General features: G+C 33.8%; 1 protein-coding gene and 1 long non-coding RNA gene across 2 annotated transcripts; both read left to right on the top strand.

The window, feature by feature from the left end:
• The first annotated feature begins 3,544 nt into the window (after positions 1–3,544).
• On the top strand, positions 3,545–4,074 carry LOC128869273 (uncharacterized). The gene is made up of 4 exons (XR_008455249.1): positions 3,545–3,622; positions 3,682–3,770; positions 3,825–3,892; positions 3,949–4,074. It is a non-coding gene; the product is annotated as an uncharacterized LOC128869273 (long non-coding RNA).
• Positions 4,075–13,534: 9,460 nt separating this feature from the next.
• Positions 13,535–14,498, top strand: LOC128869485 (uncharacterized). The gene is made up of 2 exons (XM_054112056.1): positions 13,535–13,952; positions 14,198–14,498. The coding sequence occupies exons 1-2, from the start codon at positions 13,799–13,801 to the stop codon at positions 14,365–14,367; spliced, it is 324 nt and encodes a 107-aa protein (XP_053968031.1). The 5' UTR covers positions 13,535–13,798; the 3' UTR covers positions 14,368–14,498.
• Positions 14,499–17,956: the final 3,458 nt, after the last annotated feature.

Here is a 17,956-nt window from a genome sequence, read left to right as displayed (position 1 = left end):
GGAGAAAAAAACAAAGAAGATAAGAAATGAAGGTTTCCAGGTAAGCAAATATCAAACCAAAAAAAAATATTTGTTAGTTTCCACAGCAGTTAAAAAAAAAATGGCGTATGTGCCCCTTCTACCCTATATATAAAGATGGCAAAAGCCAGCGAAAAACCGCTTAAATTGCTAAATTAAGGCCCGCAACTATTGAAACATTATTGAAAGTCATTTCGCGCCAAAGCAGCAAAAACTGGTCATAGCAAGATTTTCAATGACAACAATTACAAATGAAGTTGAAAAATATCTTTGGAAAAAGTTTCCGCAGAGTCCTAAGAGGAGTTGATTTCTATGGAGGCATGGCCCACAACAAATCATTTATCGGTGCCAAAAACCGGACTGCCGAATTGAAGTTTGCAATCACTCGTTATGAGAAAGTCAATGTAGATTTTGATCACGAAAGCAAGTTTAATATTTTCAGACGGCAATAGTTCTCTTTAGGAAACCTAAATGTAGATCTACAATACCAAGATCTGTGCAGCTCGGCCAAGCACGGTGGAAGACATGAAATGGTGTGGGGATGCATGCCATCATATTGAAAATTTGTTACAAAATGCCACCACAAATAAGCTCCAAGCTGTCACTGAGAGAAGGAGATACCTTACAGAATATTAATTTACTACTAAAGTTACTATAACATTACTACTATGGTGAAACAAAAACTGTGAGGGGAAATTTGGCTGCCACGTCACTTGTCAGAATGAAATGAAAACAAAATGTGGAAAATTTAGGAATTTGAAAAAAACAAGAAACAGTATAATTCGCGCATCGTTTTAAGCAGCGTTCGCACACCATTTTGCAGCTATATACTCGTATATTTGAGTTACACGTAAGAGCTAAATTTAAATATATGTATGTAATTGTGTGGGAAACCGATCAAACTTAAAGATTGGTTGCCTGCAGTTTTTACGTTATCAAAATTTAAAACCGCACACGTCTTTTTGATAAAAATACAACTAGTATTTTCATTTAATTATTACAATAATTAAACAAAACATTTCTTCAGTTTGATCATATTTATCAAGATCTGTTTCACTTGAACCCAAAAAATGCTCAAAAATTGTTGCACTTCTTTGTTAAGAGCATGCTAATTATGATAAATTTTCAAGGTAACCATAAAGCAACAAACATTAATAATGTAAGAGGTAAAATATGGTAGAACAAAAATAAGGAGTAGCAAAGAACTAGTTTGGCATTTTTGGCCATTTTCTAATGCTTGGTAGTTTACCAGACTATCGAAGCTTAATGCAAAGTCCTTTCACAGTTAAAAGTTTTACTGAAATACAAACTAAGGAATTACCAAAGTACTTTTTATACAGGTACATACACGGGACATTCTTTTCAAAGCGGGGCTCTACATCTTTCCATTTTAGTTTGAATAAAAAAAATGGTGTCTCCAGAGGAACAAAAGTTATAAAGCAAAATTTAGTTTAAAAGCAATAACTCACACGCCATTTTATAATGAAATTTCTCCCAATTAAATTTCCAACAATGCTTTCAAATTGTTCCTTATGGTTTCAATATTTTCAAATAAAACTAAAAATTCTAGAGATACATATATGTTTTTATGTGTAAAGTTTGAAAAGTAAATTTATATGAATAAAATTTATATATAAAAATTAATATTTAAAAACAAAATTAAATAAACAAAAAAGAAAGAAATAGGCACAGCTAATCAAAGTGTTTTTTCCTTATGTGTATAGTTTATTTTTTCAATGCAGGCAATGGCAAACCTCCGAGTGTATTTCTGCCATGAAAAAGCTCCTCAATAACTATCTGTCATTCGGAGTCGGCTTAAAATTGTAGGTTCTCCCATTTTATGTTTACGTATCCTAATATATCGAACTTAAAATGACAGTAAAAACGAAAATATTGCTGAAATCAATTTTTTTTATTATAGTCTCCTATCTAGTTTGATGACATTAGTTTTCGAAATATGATATCTGACATAGGTATGTCTGCCGCGGCTACGAGTTACATGGTCCATTCGATCAGTCCAATTTTTAACTACTTTTTCTAATAAATTTGGCCGTATAGCGTCCATCATGATTTCAATATTACAATAAATCGATTGATAAGCGCGCTGTATGGCTAGTTGCACGGTCAGTCAGCACAGGTTGATAGTGTTCGCAATTCACCGTAACGGCAGCTCTTTCGTCATTTCGAAAGAAATAAGGACCGATGATGCCGCCAGTGCGTTTCGCGAGCAGATTAATTTTTTTAACTGGCACTAAATGATTCATGCTACCTTTTTTATTATATTATATACTTATACATTTCAGCTGCATTTCAACTAAGTCTTATGGTACAGGCTGACTCTGCTTGGCTTTGAAAACTTGTATGGCTTAATGGGCGCTTTGAACGCTGTCATAACAATCAGATAATGCGTAAAAGGAAAAAGAAAACAGAGATGTAAGCTATATTCATTAATACATAATACATTTCTGAATCATAATATTAACTAGAAGTAGTTAAAACACATTCACACAATTCAACACAATCACGCCAACAACGAAAGTTGGGAGGAAATTAAAAAAAAATATTGTGCAGACCGCTTAAAGAAAGATTTGACTACTAAAAAAGTTAATGATAATAGTAATTAACATTGATAAATAAATAAAAAAGTTAATGATAAATATAAAATAATGAAATAAATATATTACAATTTTGGTTTATATCAATATTTAAAGTGTCTAGTATATTATATAAATATTTTATCGAAGCGTCAATGAATTAGAATCTCGAATCACCAGTAAACCAAAATCTGGAATTGCCAATACTATTAACACAAATGATATGGACAAATTTATATGTGAAGAGTGTGTTATGTTCATATATTCACATTGTCGACTCAGTATTGAGAGATATGCAGAACACAGCTAAAAAATGGAAGTCAATTGAGAGAATACAAAAAAGAATTCGAGTCGTCACTGGTAAAGAATGAATATGAGATTAATCAAAACAAAATTTTCTAAACGACTGAAAGTCATAGATAGGACACACATGTGAATTGAGCGTAAATAAAATAAAAAAACACAGAGTTGAAAATTTTAAAGAGCAAATTGAAAAAGTATGTGAGGCACTTGAAAGTAATAAAAAGGATGGTAACGATTATGTGAAGAGCTAAAAAAATTGGTAATAATAATCAGTGGAAAGAACAAAAGACCCAGAAATCTGTCGCAGAAGTTTTAAAGTGCAATGTTAGATCAAATATTACTAAGGTAAAACCCAAAATTCCACTAATGATAAAACCTTAAAATAAACAAAAAGGTGGGAAAACCAACAGGTATTAATTTGAAAGTAGATCAAAAAAAATTGAAAAAGTACTAACATAGCATGATTCAATTATAGAAGGTTAGGTAAGTAAGCAGCTTTCTCGCTCCCTCTTGACAAATCGGCTCCCTTATTTGAAAACATGTTGCTTCTTTACAAATATACCTACATTTTTTGCGAAAAAACTTTTAAATTGTAGTAAAAATTAAACTTTTGGTGCAAATTATGGAGTCGGCAACATCGTTTTCACTTTGACGCTTTGCCTTGTTATTATTCGTTGAAAATCATTTATCTGCTTGTAAACGTTCAAGTAAGTATAATAATAAAAGCTAATTATTTTGTAAATTAATGTCATTTTTCACTATTTAGGTCGATTATGTCTTACATATGGTGGTAGTCGATTATTTGGAGTCGCCTTTCTGCTGCCGAAAACTACCGGTTGGTGAATTTTCATACACGTAAGTCCAGATCAGACATTTGCATAAATTCTTGTTAAACTTTTTCATTCATAGGTTTTTAGAACAGCGTTTTTGCAAATATAATAGTGACCACCTTACATACAATACATAAACTACAGTTAGTAAGTTCTGTTTGAATATTTGCTAATAAATTGGTTTTAAAAGTTTTTATTTGTAGGACTTTACAGACGAGCAAGTGCAGCGGAAGATGTGTGTTGAAGAGCTGGTTTTTAGAAACGGAGGCATAGATGACATTGATGGTGCTGTGTATGATGGTGCAAATACCTAGTAAGTGTTTGACATGTGACGGGCATTATGTGCCTAGTTCTGCTAACACTGAAATCAATTTGGCTTCCGAACTGGCTCTTCACGTCGATACCCTACTCGGTCTAGAACAATATGCTGTACGTAGATGCATGCGCAACACCTACACAAGCAAGTCCTCGCGCTTTACGTCTACATTTACACGTAAGTTGTAGTGATATATTTATGAATTAACAATTTTTAAGATTTTTGGTTTACAGGTTTTTGATTTCTGCCCGAATCATCGCAATTACTAAAAGTGGATTATATTATCAATATAGAAATTTTTCGATGTATTAGTTTTAGACTATATGAATATATTTTCCTAACTCTTACTAATATTAGGGACGCCAAGTATATTAAAGTAGACAAATTTTAAACAATAAACTAATAAATTTGTAATTCTTTCAATTTTAACTCTTCTAACTCCAATGTTTTTCTTATGTGGAGAAATGATCGACTGAACTTCTGCTTTCGCAATGTCTTTACAGTAACAAATGGACATACATATATTGTAATGCTCGAAATACGAAATTAAATTTTCTGTTTTATCTCATTTCTATCGTTAACATGTCAAGGCAGCCAAATCTACATCAAATTCAATGGTTTAACAAGTAACTCTCTCAATGCATATGAAGGATGCTAAAAGTCAGCATTTATTTCAGGAATAAAAGATTGTAAAAACAGTTATGAAAAGTACATTTACGTTCGTACGATACTGAAATGAGGAAATTTGCAACACGTCGTAATGCAAAGGTTACTAAACATGGCTTTATATGCATAAGAGTGAAATAATTTTCCAAAATATTTTTCTTTACTAGCTGCATTTCCATTTTAATGTAATGAAAATACTCCTTTAGAGACTCCATTTTTTTACTTTTGTGTCGTTTCCCATCTAACTAATATTTGTTTTACAACTGCGAACTAACTTAAAACACATACATATGTAACATCACATATTTCTGCGTGCTCTTGTGTTAGATAAACATCGAAAATATTCTAAGTAAATATTATATTCGCTTTAAAACAAAAACAATAATTTTTCTGTTGTTTTGTTTTAATGTAGAAGTAATAACCAATATACTTAGTTTTTCTCTTATTATAGGACTAATTAGCTACTTTACGTACTTTTTTACTAATATACCTTTAGGCAAGAAGGGGAAAACATTATTCCCTTTTTCTCCATCCATAGGTAAATAAACAGAATGGTGTTTAGTTATAGTTATTGAAAGTGAAAACACGGAAGAAAGAGAAAAAATGAAAAGGCAATTGAAAGAAGTATGCCCGAAAATTATGAAGTAAAAGTTCCAAACGCCATGAATCCTAGATTTGTAATCACAAATATGAAGTTTAAACATAAGAATGATGAACTCATAGAAAAACTTAGAAAACAAAATACAGTTGTAAAAAATAGTTATTTAGAAATGGTTAAACAATATGAAGTGAAAAGAGAAAATATTCAGTTATTCAATGCCATAATTGGAACTGATTTCGAAACCTTCCTAAAACTAATATCGCTGGAAAAAATGAGTGTCGGATAGGAGCGATGTCAAGTGTTTGGTGGTACAGAAATTTTATTTTGTTTTAAATGCAAGGGTTTTAATCATAAGACCTCTGACTATAAAAACAAAGAAGTTTGCGCAAAGTGTCTTAAAAATCACAGAACAAGCTAATGTCAAAATGTTCCGATAAAAAGGTGTACAAATTGGGCCAGAGCAAATGAAAAATTAAAGCAGAATCTGGGCGAAAACCAACACATAATCGACAATGCCCCGTATCCATCATCAACAAACTTATTTTTAAACGAAAAAAGATTAGCTACTAGCAACCAAAATTACTAAAAGAACTAAAAACTAATATTTTAGGGTTATTCCATAACTTCCGTGGCTCATCCGGAGCAGATGTTGATGAAAACTAGTTTCATATTAAGAGATACAACTGTATAAACTGCGCCTCAAACACTACTAGATCTGGTGGGGTAATAATCTATGCTAAAAATTACTGGACAGTTACGAAAATAATGAAAAAATCAATTCCTTCAAAAACATGGATGCTGGGATGTAAATGTAAATATGAAGAAGTAAATGGGCTGCTGGTGCAGTAGTTCTGAAAGAGATTTCTTCCAAGAAAATATTGAAATACTATTCGATATAACGACTGATATCATAGCCGCAGGGAATTTTAATGTAGATTGGAAAAGCGGTTTATATAAGCCAAATGTTAAAAATAATTTAAATTATAATGACCTAAGCCAAATAGTATCAGATTGTATGAGAACTTCCGCAAACTCTAAAACTTTGATTGATAACAAATTTGAAAGTAAAGATTAATACGAATAATAAAATATCGGATCACGGTATTATAGATATAGAAATAAAAACTCATCATCCAAGACAGCTGAGCACAAAAACTGAAATCCAATATCTCAGGTACAACAGAGATACGGAAGGAAGGAATGACATATTCAGTTCGCACAAGAGACGTGCAAGTTAACACATCCGGTCAGACAAAGTCAACGACTGCAGTTCTGCACGATCAGCAAAGCTGCAACAATGTTTAATGCCAATTATGCCAAACTCCACAATACGTTGCCGTCAACATTCCATGCGCCGTCGCGACGTTGAAACATAACCCATTCAGCATAATCGCTGACACAGCGATTATAGGTCAGGGCTAGCTTATGTTAAGAATATTTTGTCATTTATATCGCAGTACGGATTTGACCAATAAAGGAACAAGTAATAATTCTATTTCGCTGATTTAACTTCGTGCTAGAGATCACAAGTGAACAGTCCGAGTATATTAATTATTAACTGGCGCCCAACTGGCAGAACCTGCTCATCAAAGAAATCTCAAGCAAGGAGGCAACATCGTTGGATCGACATCGTTGGACTTGCAGACGGGATAAACAGACGAAAAAGGAGAGCTACAATAACATATAAAAACCATAGTTTTAAAGAAATGTGAGTAGAGTGCTTATTTAAAGTAAATAAATACAAAAATTTAAACAAAAAGTGTTTGTAAAGTGTCTTTGCGACGGAAAATTTTTGAATTAAATTGAAAATCTTATGAGTAAAGAAGAGGTATATGACCTAGAACTAGAGGAACTAATAAAAGATTTAAAAAACAAACTAGTGCCGGAACAAACAAAAATAAAATGGCAGTGAGTGAAGAAAATCTGAAAGCGCTGCTCGAGTATGCAGTAAACAGTGCATTAGAAAATCAAGCGCAATTATTTGAAAGAAAAATGGAGGAAATGAGAAACGAGTTTAGAAACGCAACAGTGTCCGTACCCGAGGTTGAAGTGTTTAAAGATGCAGAAATTATTGTAGGTATTAAATGTGACGAAACACTGGACATAATAAAATCAGTACCAGACTTTGAGGGAAAAATCGAGACTTATGTTTCGTGGCGGAAAGCCGCACACACTGCATATAAAATCTTTGAAAATTACGTAGGAAGCTCAAAGCATTATCAGGCGCTGGGTATAATTAGGAATAAAATCAAAGGGCCTGCTGATATGGTATTGTCGTCATACGACACTCCACTAAATTTTAAAGCAATTATCAATAGACTTGACTTTACATACGCCAAAAAACGCCCCATCTATATAATCGAGCAAGAGTTGTCCGTTCTACGTCAGGGAACCCTGACAATAACCCAATATTATGAGGAAATTGAAAAGAAATTAACATTACTCATAAACAAAACAATTATGACTTACGATTCTACTTTGGCTGCTTCTCTAAACGAAAAATACAGAGCAGATGCATTGAGAGTCTTCATTTCAGGCACAAAGAAATCTCTCAGTGACATTCTATTTTCCGCAAGGCCAAAAGATTTGCCATCAGCACTGGCACTTGCACAGGAAGTTGAATCTAATCATGAACGCTTCCAATTCGCTAGTAGTTTTGCTAGGAATAATGAAGAAAGAGCTCAGCGTCAGGAACAGAGACAGCAAAGGCAGCCCACTGTAGAAAGTACCCCAAACCAAGTAAAAACTCCATTTTACAAACAAAAAACCCAAAACAATAGCCCGAATATAAAACAAGAACCACCACAACCTATGGACGTTGACACTTCATCTCGGTTTAGGCAAACAACTCAATACCCAAACCAAGGTGGTTCCTACCAAAATCAGGTGCCAAAAAGAGCAAGTAGTGGAACAGCTAGAACTACCGGTCCCAAACAACAGAGAATTAATCACCTCTCACAAGATGAAAATTCTGAAGGTCAATCGGAACAAGAGTACCAAGCAGTAGCGGAGGCTGAGGTATCAGACTTGGAAGATGAGGATCAGATTCAAGAGGTCAATTTTTTAGAAATTGCTCCCTGTTACCGTTTGTAGAGCGAACGATAACAGGTAGACAGATTAAATTACTTATAGACACAGGCGCTTCAAAAAACTATATAAAACCAATCCCGGAACTTAAAAATGTAACTAAAGTTAAAGAAAAATTTTTAGTTAAGTCACTTCATGGCTTTAACGCCGTTCAAGAGAAATGTCTTATGCACCTTTTTAATACAACAACCACATTTTTTTTACTTCCCAGCTTATCAAGCTTTGATGGAATAATAGGACTTGATTTTTTAAAAAAAATTAACGCAAATCTAGATTTGAAAAATAACGTCTTAAAAACAAAAAATGGATCTGAAATAATTCAATATAAAAAAAGCCCAAATGTTAACTTTACCGAAGTAGAAAATATAAAAGTTCCGCAAGAAATTGAAAAAGAATTTAAGAAAATGTTACAAGAAAAAATAAATGTTTTCGCTGACCCTAACGAATCTCTTCCTTACAACACAAATATTATCGCTACAATTCGAACAGAAGACGAAAAAGCAGTGTTCTCTAGACTTTACCCATACCCATTAGGAGTATCAGAGTTTGTCAATAACGAAACTAATGACATGCTGAGAAACAATATTATCAGACCATCTAATTCACTGTATAATAATCCGGTGTGGGTAGTAGATAAAAAGGGTCTAGACGAACAAGGAAATAGGAAAAAACGCCTTGTAATTGACTTTAGGAAACTTAATTCAAAAACTGTTGATGACAAATACCCTATACCGAACATTGTAGCTATTCTCTCAAACCTTGGTAAAGCCAAATATTTCACGACACTCGATCTGAAATCAGGATTTCATCAAATACTTCTTGCAGAAAAAGATAGAGAAAAAACTGCATTTTCTGTAGGAAATGGGAAGTATGAATTTTGCAGACTTCCCTTTGGTTTGAAGAATGCCCCCGGAATTTTCCAACGAGCAATTGACGACGTACTTAGAGAACAGATTGGGAAGTCATGCTACGTCTACGTGGATGACGTGATCATATTCTCTGAAAATATGCAAAATCATGTTCACCACATCGCCTGGGTACTAGATAAATTGTACAACGCTAACATGAGGGTATCACGGGAAAAATCTCACTTTTTTAAAGAAAAGGTCGAGTATCTTGGATTTGTGGTCTCCCGTGGCGGTATAACAACTAATCCCAGCAAAGTTGAAGCACTTAGCAAATTTCAACAGCCTACCAACCTGTTCCAAGTTAGATCATTCCTTGGTCTAGCGAGCTATTACAGATGCTTTATAAAAAATTTTGCATCTATAGCCAAACCATTGACAGACATGCTAAAGGGTGATAATGGTAAAACAAGTGCAGGACAATCGAAAAAAATTCCTGTTAACCTTGATGAAAAGCAGATAGCCACCTTCGAGAAATTAAAGAATATCTTAAGCTCCGAAGATGTAATGCTCCTATACCCTGATTACCAGAAGCCATTCGATTTGACGACAGATGCTTCCTCCTCTGGCTTAGGCGCCGTTTTGTCACAAAACAAGAAGCCGATAACCATGATTTCCAGGACTTTAAGAGACAACGAATTAAATTTCGCCACAAATGAACGTGAGCTACTTGCAATAGTGTGGGCCCTAAAATCCCTAAGAAAGTATTTGTACGGTGTAAAAAATTTAAGTATTTATACCGATCATCAGCCACTAACATTTGCAGTCTCAGACAAAAACACTAATGCAAAAATTAAGAGATGGAAATCCTTTATCGATGAGCACAACGCTCAAATTTTCTACAAGCCCGGTAAAGAAAATTTTGTCGCCGATGCTCTATCAAGACAAAACCTTTACGCTCTCGAAGAAGATGCTCCATCAGACTTAGCCACTATGCATAGTGAGTTGTCATTGACATACACTATCGAGTCTACTGAAAAACCGATTAATTGTTTCAGGAACCAAATAATTATTGAAGAAAGCACTATAGCTTCTGAAAAAATTATTATTATGTTCGGACAAAAAACAAGACATATCATACACTTTTCGAATAGAGAAAACTTAATAGAAAAAGTGTGTGATGCGGTTAAAAAAGAAGTAGTGAATGCAATCAAATGCGACCTGCCGATATTAGCATTTATACAAAACAAGCTAGTTGAGACTTTCCCTTCAACCAAATTTTGTCACTCAAATAAATTGGTCATCGATGTTCATGATAGGAATGAGCAAAAAGAAATCATAGTCGCAGAACATGGCAGAGCACATAGAGCAGCGCAAGAGAATATAAAACAAATTCTCCAAGACTATTTTTTCCCAAAAATGACCCGTCTAGCAAACGAAGTAGTTGCAAATTGTAAGACTTGCAGCAAAGGAAAATATGACGGACACCCACAAAAACAGTACATTGGCGAAACGCCAGTCCCTAATCAAGTAGGAGAAATTCTCCATATTGACATTTTTTCTACAGATAAAAAGTATTTTCTAACCTGTATTGATAAATTTTCTAAATTTGCCATTGTTCAGCCCATAGCTTCCAGAACGATAATAGATATTGAGTCCCCCATCTTACAGCTCATGAATTTCTACCCTAATACTAAAATTATCTACTGCGATAACGAACCATCACTGAATTCAGGAACAATAAGGTCTCTTTTAAAAAACCGGTTTAATGTTGATATTATAAATTCGCCACCACTACATAGTACTTCAAATGGACAGGTAGAAAGATTTCACAGTACTCTTGCAGAAATTGCCAGATGCTTGAAATTAGAAAAACAATTAAATGACACTACTGATATTATACTTCAGGCAACAATAGAATACAATAAATCAATTCACTCAGTCGTTAATAAAAAACCAATCGACATAATTCATGCATCCCCACCAGAATTCGAAGCAGAAATAAGAGAAAAAATATCTAAAGCGCAAGATCTGCTACTGAAAAGACAAAACGCGGACAGAAGAAATAGAACTTTTCAAATAGGCGACAAGGTACTTATGAAATTAAATAAAAGACTTGGTAACAAGCTAACTCCTTTGTTTGAGGAAGTCATTGTGGAAGCCGATTTGGGGTCAACGGTTCTTATAAAGGGGAGGGAGGTACACAAGGATAACATAAGATAAAAAAAATAATTATCCTTCCAGTACTTATTCTGCTCTGTATCCTATCTTTACTAGGGTTTGGATTCTTCGCCTTCTACTTCTAGTAGCAGCAGCAGCTGGAAAGATTACACTGGATCACAAATTTCAACTTTTTTTCTGCACCAGAGACGCCGTTATGAAATTCCTATGTAGAATCACCGTCTAATTCCGAAAATCAAGGTTATTTTTTATTCTATGGTAACGTTTTTGAGATATTTACGAATTATCGTTATTTCAAAAAAAAAAAAAATTCGGCCCACTTAATCATATATATCTCGAAAACGAATTGAGGGATTCCAAAACCATTTAAAGCTTTTAAAAGGTAATAAAATTTGCTATCAACTGTGTGTAAAACACTTTTTGCTAGGCCCTGCAGATTCAAAGATAACGAACTATCATAACGGATTTTTAAAATTTTTTTGTAAAAATATAAAAAAATTTGTACTTTGAGAGAAAGGATCTTTAAAACCTTTTATTTTTTCGTATATTTTTTGTTTTCACTCTAAGCTCTGTTTTCTTACAAAAAAAATAAACTTTAATTCAACAAAATCGATGAACTAATACAAAAGTTACAAATATTCAAGTAAATATATCCATTTAATACTTAAGTACCCTACTGGTAATATGTGTTAGTATTCGCATGTCAGTTAGTCACAGGTAGATTTTGGAAGGGTTATTAGATACAAAAAATTGTTAGTGTCGTTATCTCAAACACAGATACATTTCAAGCAAGTTCATATGTTTAAGGCAGGTAGTGTTTTCTATGTATAACTAGGGAACCTTTTTGTATAGGTAGGCTTGCATTTTTAGCTGATTTATACTTACATAGGTATAAATAATAGTACATGTGCCTCGTTCCTTCATAATTTCTGCAAGGATCGCCGGATACTGTTCACTTTATAATTACAGTTTATAATCCGTCATTTACTTAAAAATATAATATGAATAAAAGGGCGCGAGAGTTTGAGTGTAAAAATGATCCAGATATGTTCTGTTTCATCTGCGGGGAATTTATCGTTAAAAGGATGCGACGTGTGTTTTCAAATCCTTTGAAATTTGCATACCATAAGGGTTGTGGAATTGAGCCTAGAAACAATGAAAAACCATGGCCACCGAATACTGTGTGCACCACATGTCGAGTCAAATTGATATTTTCGGAAATCGGAACCAAAAGGTACATCGTAAAAATTAGGAGTTTTCTCTCTTTTAATGCATATCTGACTAATTTCTTAAACTATCTATTTAGGCGACATATGAAATTTATTACACCAATGAAGGGGAGGCAACCAACTTGCCATTCAACGGACTGCTATATTTGTACTACAAAAGTATTTGGGGTTGGAAAGTCAAGAAAAGTAACCTATGCGAGCGTATCTACAGTGTCATTACCAGAACTAAATTCAACGGAAGCGACATTGCCAGAATCAAATTTAACTTTAGTTCCGGCTCCAGTTTCATTGTCAACAGCAGTATCTGATTACGCGGCATCATGTTGTACTGGATTGCAAACGGAAAACGAAAGAAACCCTTTGTCACAAACACAACTCAATGATTGGATAAAGGATTTGGAATTGTCAAAAGAAAAGGCCGAACTACACGCCTCTCGTATGCAACAATTTAAATTTGTTTCATCCGATGTTAAAGTAACATATTATAGGACTCGTCACGAACAATTCTCCCAGTACTATACGAAGAAGGACAGTGTTTGTTATTGCAAAAACATTGCTGGTCTATTTAAACAGTTTGGTGAACCATATGATTCAAAAGAGTGGCGATTGTTCATAGACGGCAATAAATTAAGTTTAAAGGCCGTATTATTGCATATTGGCAACCAAAAGCCATCTATCCCGATCGCGCATGCTGTAAATACGAAGGAAACATATGAGACAATGCAAAAATTGCTTAAATTAATTAAATACGAAGAACATGATTGGAAAATATGTGCCGATCTAAAAGTCGTTGGAATGCTATGTGGTCTACACTCTGGATACACAAAATACAGTTGCTTTCTATGCAAATAGGATAGCCGAGCACGTCAAGACCACTACATCATAAAGGATTGGCCAGAACGAATCGCTTTTCAAGTTGTTGTGGATAACATAAAATACTCACCACTTATAAAGAAGGAAAAAATAGTTCTACCTCCGCTCCACATCAAGCTCGGCCTTATCAAAAACTTTGTCAAGGCTTTGGACAAAGAAGACGAAGCTTTTCATTATTTGAAAACAATCTTTCCACAGATTTCAGAAGCAAAAATAAAGGAAGGGATTTTTGTGGGGCCGCAAATAAGGAAAATAATGGCCAATACCCATTTCAAAGAACTATTGTCACCAGTGGAGGCAGCGGCGTGGGACTCTTTTGAAAAGGTCGTTACTTCTTTTTTAGGCAAACACAAAAGTCCTAACTTCGAGCTGATAGTGAACGATTTAATCAAACACTATGTGGAAATGGGTAAATAAAAAACACATATAAGACCGTTTTCTCAGTTAACTTTAAAACTAAACAAAAAATTTTAAAGCAAATTTTTAAATTTATATGAGAATATATAGCCCTTAATCTGAATTTATTGCCCTGCTTCGAACAAACAAGAACGACCAAAATTTGTTCTGAATTGGAAGATTAATCCAGCCTAAGAAAATTATATGCTAATGTGTCACTTATGTATTTATCTAATTCCCTTTTTAATTTTCTTTCAGGAGTAAATATGTCTTTAAAAATTCATTTTCTGCACTCCCATTTAAATTTTTTCCCGCAAAATCTTGGCGACGAAAGTGACAAGCATGGCGAAAGGTTTCACCAGCAAATGAAAATGATTGAAAGTCGGTATCAAGGATTCTGGGATGTCGCTATGATGGGTTTCTCATAAGAGAAACCGATCCTTATATAAATAAACGTCAAAACAAGACACATAACTTTTTCAATTATAAAATAAGATCATAGAGTTAAGACAGAATCATATGTACATATGCTATTATTTGTAGGGTACTTAAGTTTTACTATATGGATATATTTACTTGAATGCATGTAACTTTTGTATTAGCTCATCGATTTTGTTGAATCAAAGTTTATTTTTTTTTTAATAAAACAGAGCTTAGAGTGAAAACAAAAAATATACGAAAAATTAAAAAGTTTTAAAGATCCTTTCTCTCAAAGTACAATTTTTTTTATATTTTTACAAAAAAAAATTAAAAAATCCGTTATGATAGTTCGTTATCTTTGAATCTGCAGGGCCTAGCAAAAAGTGTTTTACACACAGTTTATAGCAAATTTTATTACCTTTTAAAAGCTTTAAATGGTTTTGGAATCCCTCAATTCGTTTTCGAGATATATATGATTAAGTGGGCCGATTTTTTTTTTTTTTGAAATAACGGTAATTCGTAAATATCTCGAAAACGTTACCATAGAATAAAAAATAGCCTTGATTTTCGGAATCAGACGGTGATTTTACATAGGAATTTCATAACGGCGTCTCTGGTGCATTTTGGCTGTAAACCAGTGTTATCAATTACTCGAACTCGGACTATATTCCCATCATGGACGGAAACGTAGTTATTTGGGAAAATTTTAAGACATTCTTCTAATCTCACAATGTACTCGGAAATTGCCGAGGAAACTAATTCACTTATGAAACATTTCCCACAGTCTCATATGAGACAAATTCTTTAATCAGATTTAGGTCATATTAGGACACTGCTAGAAACGGTTAATATTCACCATAGGCAAGCTAGGAGTATAAATATTTTAGGAACAGCTTTAAAGATAGTAGCGGGAACTCCTGACTTTGATGACTTCGAAAATCTGAAATTTCACCAGCAAAAACTAACTGACTCAATTGAACAACAGGCAGTTATAAATACAAAAGTACAAGAAAAAATGAATAACTTAACAGAATCCGTAAATAAAATAATTAGATTTGCAAAAGAGAAACAGATCGATACAGGAAACCTCTATCAAGCATTACTCACAAGAAATAGAATTATAATCTCTGAACTCGAAACATTAATGTTGTCTATTACACTCGCAAAGATTCAAATTATAAACCCAACAATTCTTGACTCTAATGACCTAAGTCAAATTTTAAATGAGCACTCTACAAATTTAACTATAACAGATTTAATTGAAATAGCTTATGTAAAAGTCTTTTTAGATCATAATTTTGTACACTTTCTTATCAAGTACCCAAATCCTAGCGTAATATGTAAGAAAATAACCATATTCCCCGTTCAACATAATGGAACGATACTTGACCTCGAAGAAAATAACAACGTCGCAGATTGTAGTAACAATATCTTAGCAATTGGAAACTGCACCGCTACTCTCACCTCTACATTCTGCAAACAGCTGAAATCAACAACTTGTGCGCAGCAACTACATTCTGGAGGTATAGCACACTATAAGACTCGTCCCAGCCACCTGCAGCCGCTGATGGTAATTGACGATGGTATCATCGTTATCAACGAAGCTACAGCTACAATACAGATGAATAACAACACGGATAGAGTCATCCACGGCACACACTTGCTGACGTTTGATGAGGAAATCTACGTGAATGGGTCTCTCTTTGAAAATACCAAAAACATACTCAGGCGTCATCCAGGCCCAGCAATATCGGCAACCCTAAACATAACTGGCCACCGAGAGATTTTAAGCATGCCCTATCTTCAGAGGCTGAACTTTGAGAATCTTCAATATATTGGAAACATCGAAAAAAAACTGTCAATATGGCCTATGATGTTTGCAGCATCTCTTGTCACTCTGATCATCGGTCTCGTCGTCTTCAAGGTTCATCAAAAATGCAAAGAGAATAAACAACAAATCTCGATACGAGCTGTCATCGACACTTTGAGGAAAACCGAGGACGGCCTTCAAACTAGTGAGGGAGGAGTTAACACATCCGGTCAGACAAAGTCAACGACTGCAGTTCTGCACGATCAGCAAAGCTGCAACAATGTTTAATGCCAATTATGCCAAACTCCACAATACGTTGCCGTCAACATTCCATGCGCCGTCGCGACGTTGAAACATAACCCATTCAGCATAATCGCTGACACAACGCTAAAGAATAAATCTGATTTTGATAATGTTAGTCCAAAAATACTATTAGATCATTGGGTTGAACTTCCTTATATAATTATTACCTCGCGATCTAAAAGAGAATTATCAAAATCGTGGAGACTGAATGATAGCACCTATAGAAAAAATTAAAGATACAAACAAATGCGGCCACTTAATGGCTTACAAATCTTAGAAAAATTGCTTGAAAAAGTTGTCAAAGAAAAGCTTGAACAATATATAGGAAAATGTAACCTATTCTCAAAATTCCAATCTGGTTTCAGAAAGATATACTCATGCGAAACTGAAGTAAACTACATAATAATTTCGAAACAATAGAAAGGAAAATACTAACAGTGAAACTAGAAATGTATGGAATAAGAGATAATGAATTAAAATGGTTCAATTCCTATCTAACTAAAAGGACTCAAAGAACCAAAGTAAATGGATGCGCCTCTAGATTTGGAAAAGTAGAAACTGGAATGATTTCAGAATGAAATTCAAGAGTATCACAGCGGAACTCTTTCATAAGAGACTTCAGCTATTTAACACCCTTCCAGAGAATATAAAGAATGAGCTTAATACGAATATATTCAGAAGAACTTGCGTAGACCATATTAAAAACTTGTAAATCACACTGTGTAATCTGTATAATCTAAACACATTTAAGATAAAATTGTAATAGAATTAGGAATAAGTGTAGAATATACTTTACAACAACTTCAAAATTTTGGAAATCGCTTTTAAATGCTTATTGTTGCAATTCTCAAACAAACCGCTCAGAACGCTATGACTATTGCTTGGACTTTATGTTAAGTCCATTGTACATACTTATACCAGAGAATGTTAATGCAATGAGAAGGTGCAAATGTTACTGTGAGCTTGTTTTAGTACAATTGAGATTTGAAAGATTTGAAGTAAGGGAATTTAGCACACCGAGTTTATAGACACCTCACTGACTTTTGCCCACACAAAAATTAGAAACACCACACATCTTTCACCTCAACACACAACACATTTCTCACCTCGACATTAAACCAATCAATTTTTACTATTTTCGTATTTTTGAAATAATAAGCGAATACGTAAAATTTATTACATAATTTTTTTTTTTCAATTTAAAAAAAAAAATGTATAAAACAAAATTTGCGCCGGGAATTGAACTCGAGTCTAACATGTGGCGAGGAAAAATAGGCGGTGCGTTTATTTCTTCGACTGCTTATTTTTTTACCATCTTGTTACTTTTGAAATGATAAGCGGATACATAAAATTTATTACAAATTTTTTTACGATTACATTAAAAAAAAAAATTTAAAAAGGAAAAAAAAAAATTTCCACCGAGAATTGATGGCGAGCCACGTGGGGAGGATAAATACGCAGAGCGTTTATTTCTGCACCTGCGT

The sequence above is a fragment of the Anastrepha ludens genome, chromosome X, assembly GCF_028408465.1.
Source record: "Anastrepha ludens isolate Willacy chromosome X, idAnaLude1.1, whole genome shotgun sequence".
Taxonomy (NCBI): domain Eukaryota; kingdom Metazoa; phylum Arthropoda; class Insecta; order Diptera; family Tephritidae; genus Anastrepha; species Anastrepha ludens.
This window is presented reverse-complemented; position numbering and strand designations above follow the sequence as displayed.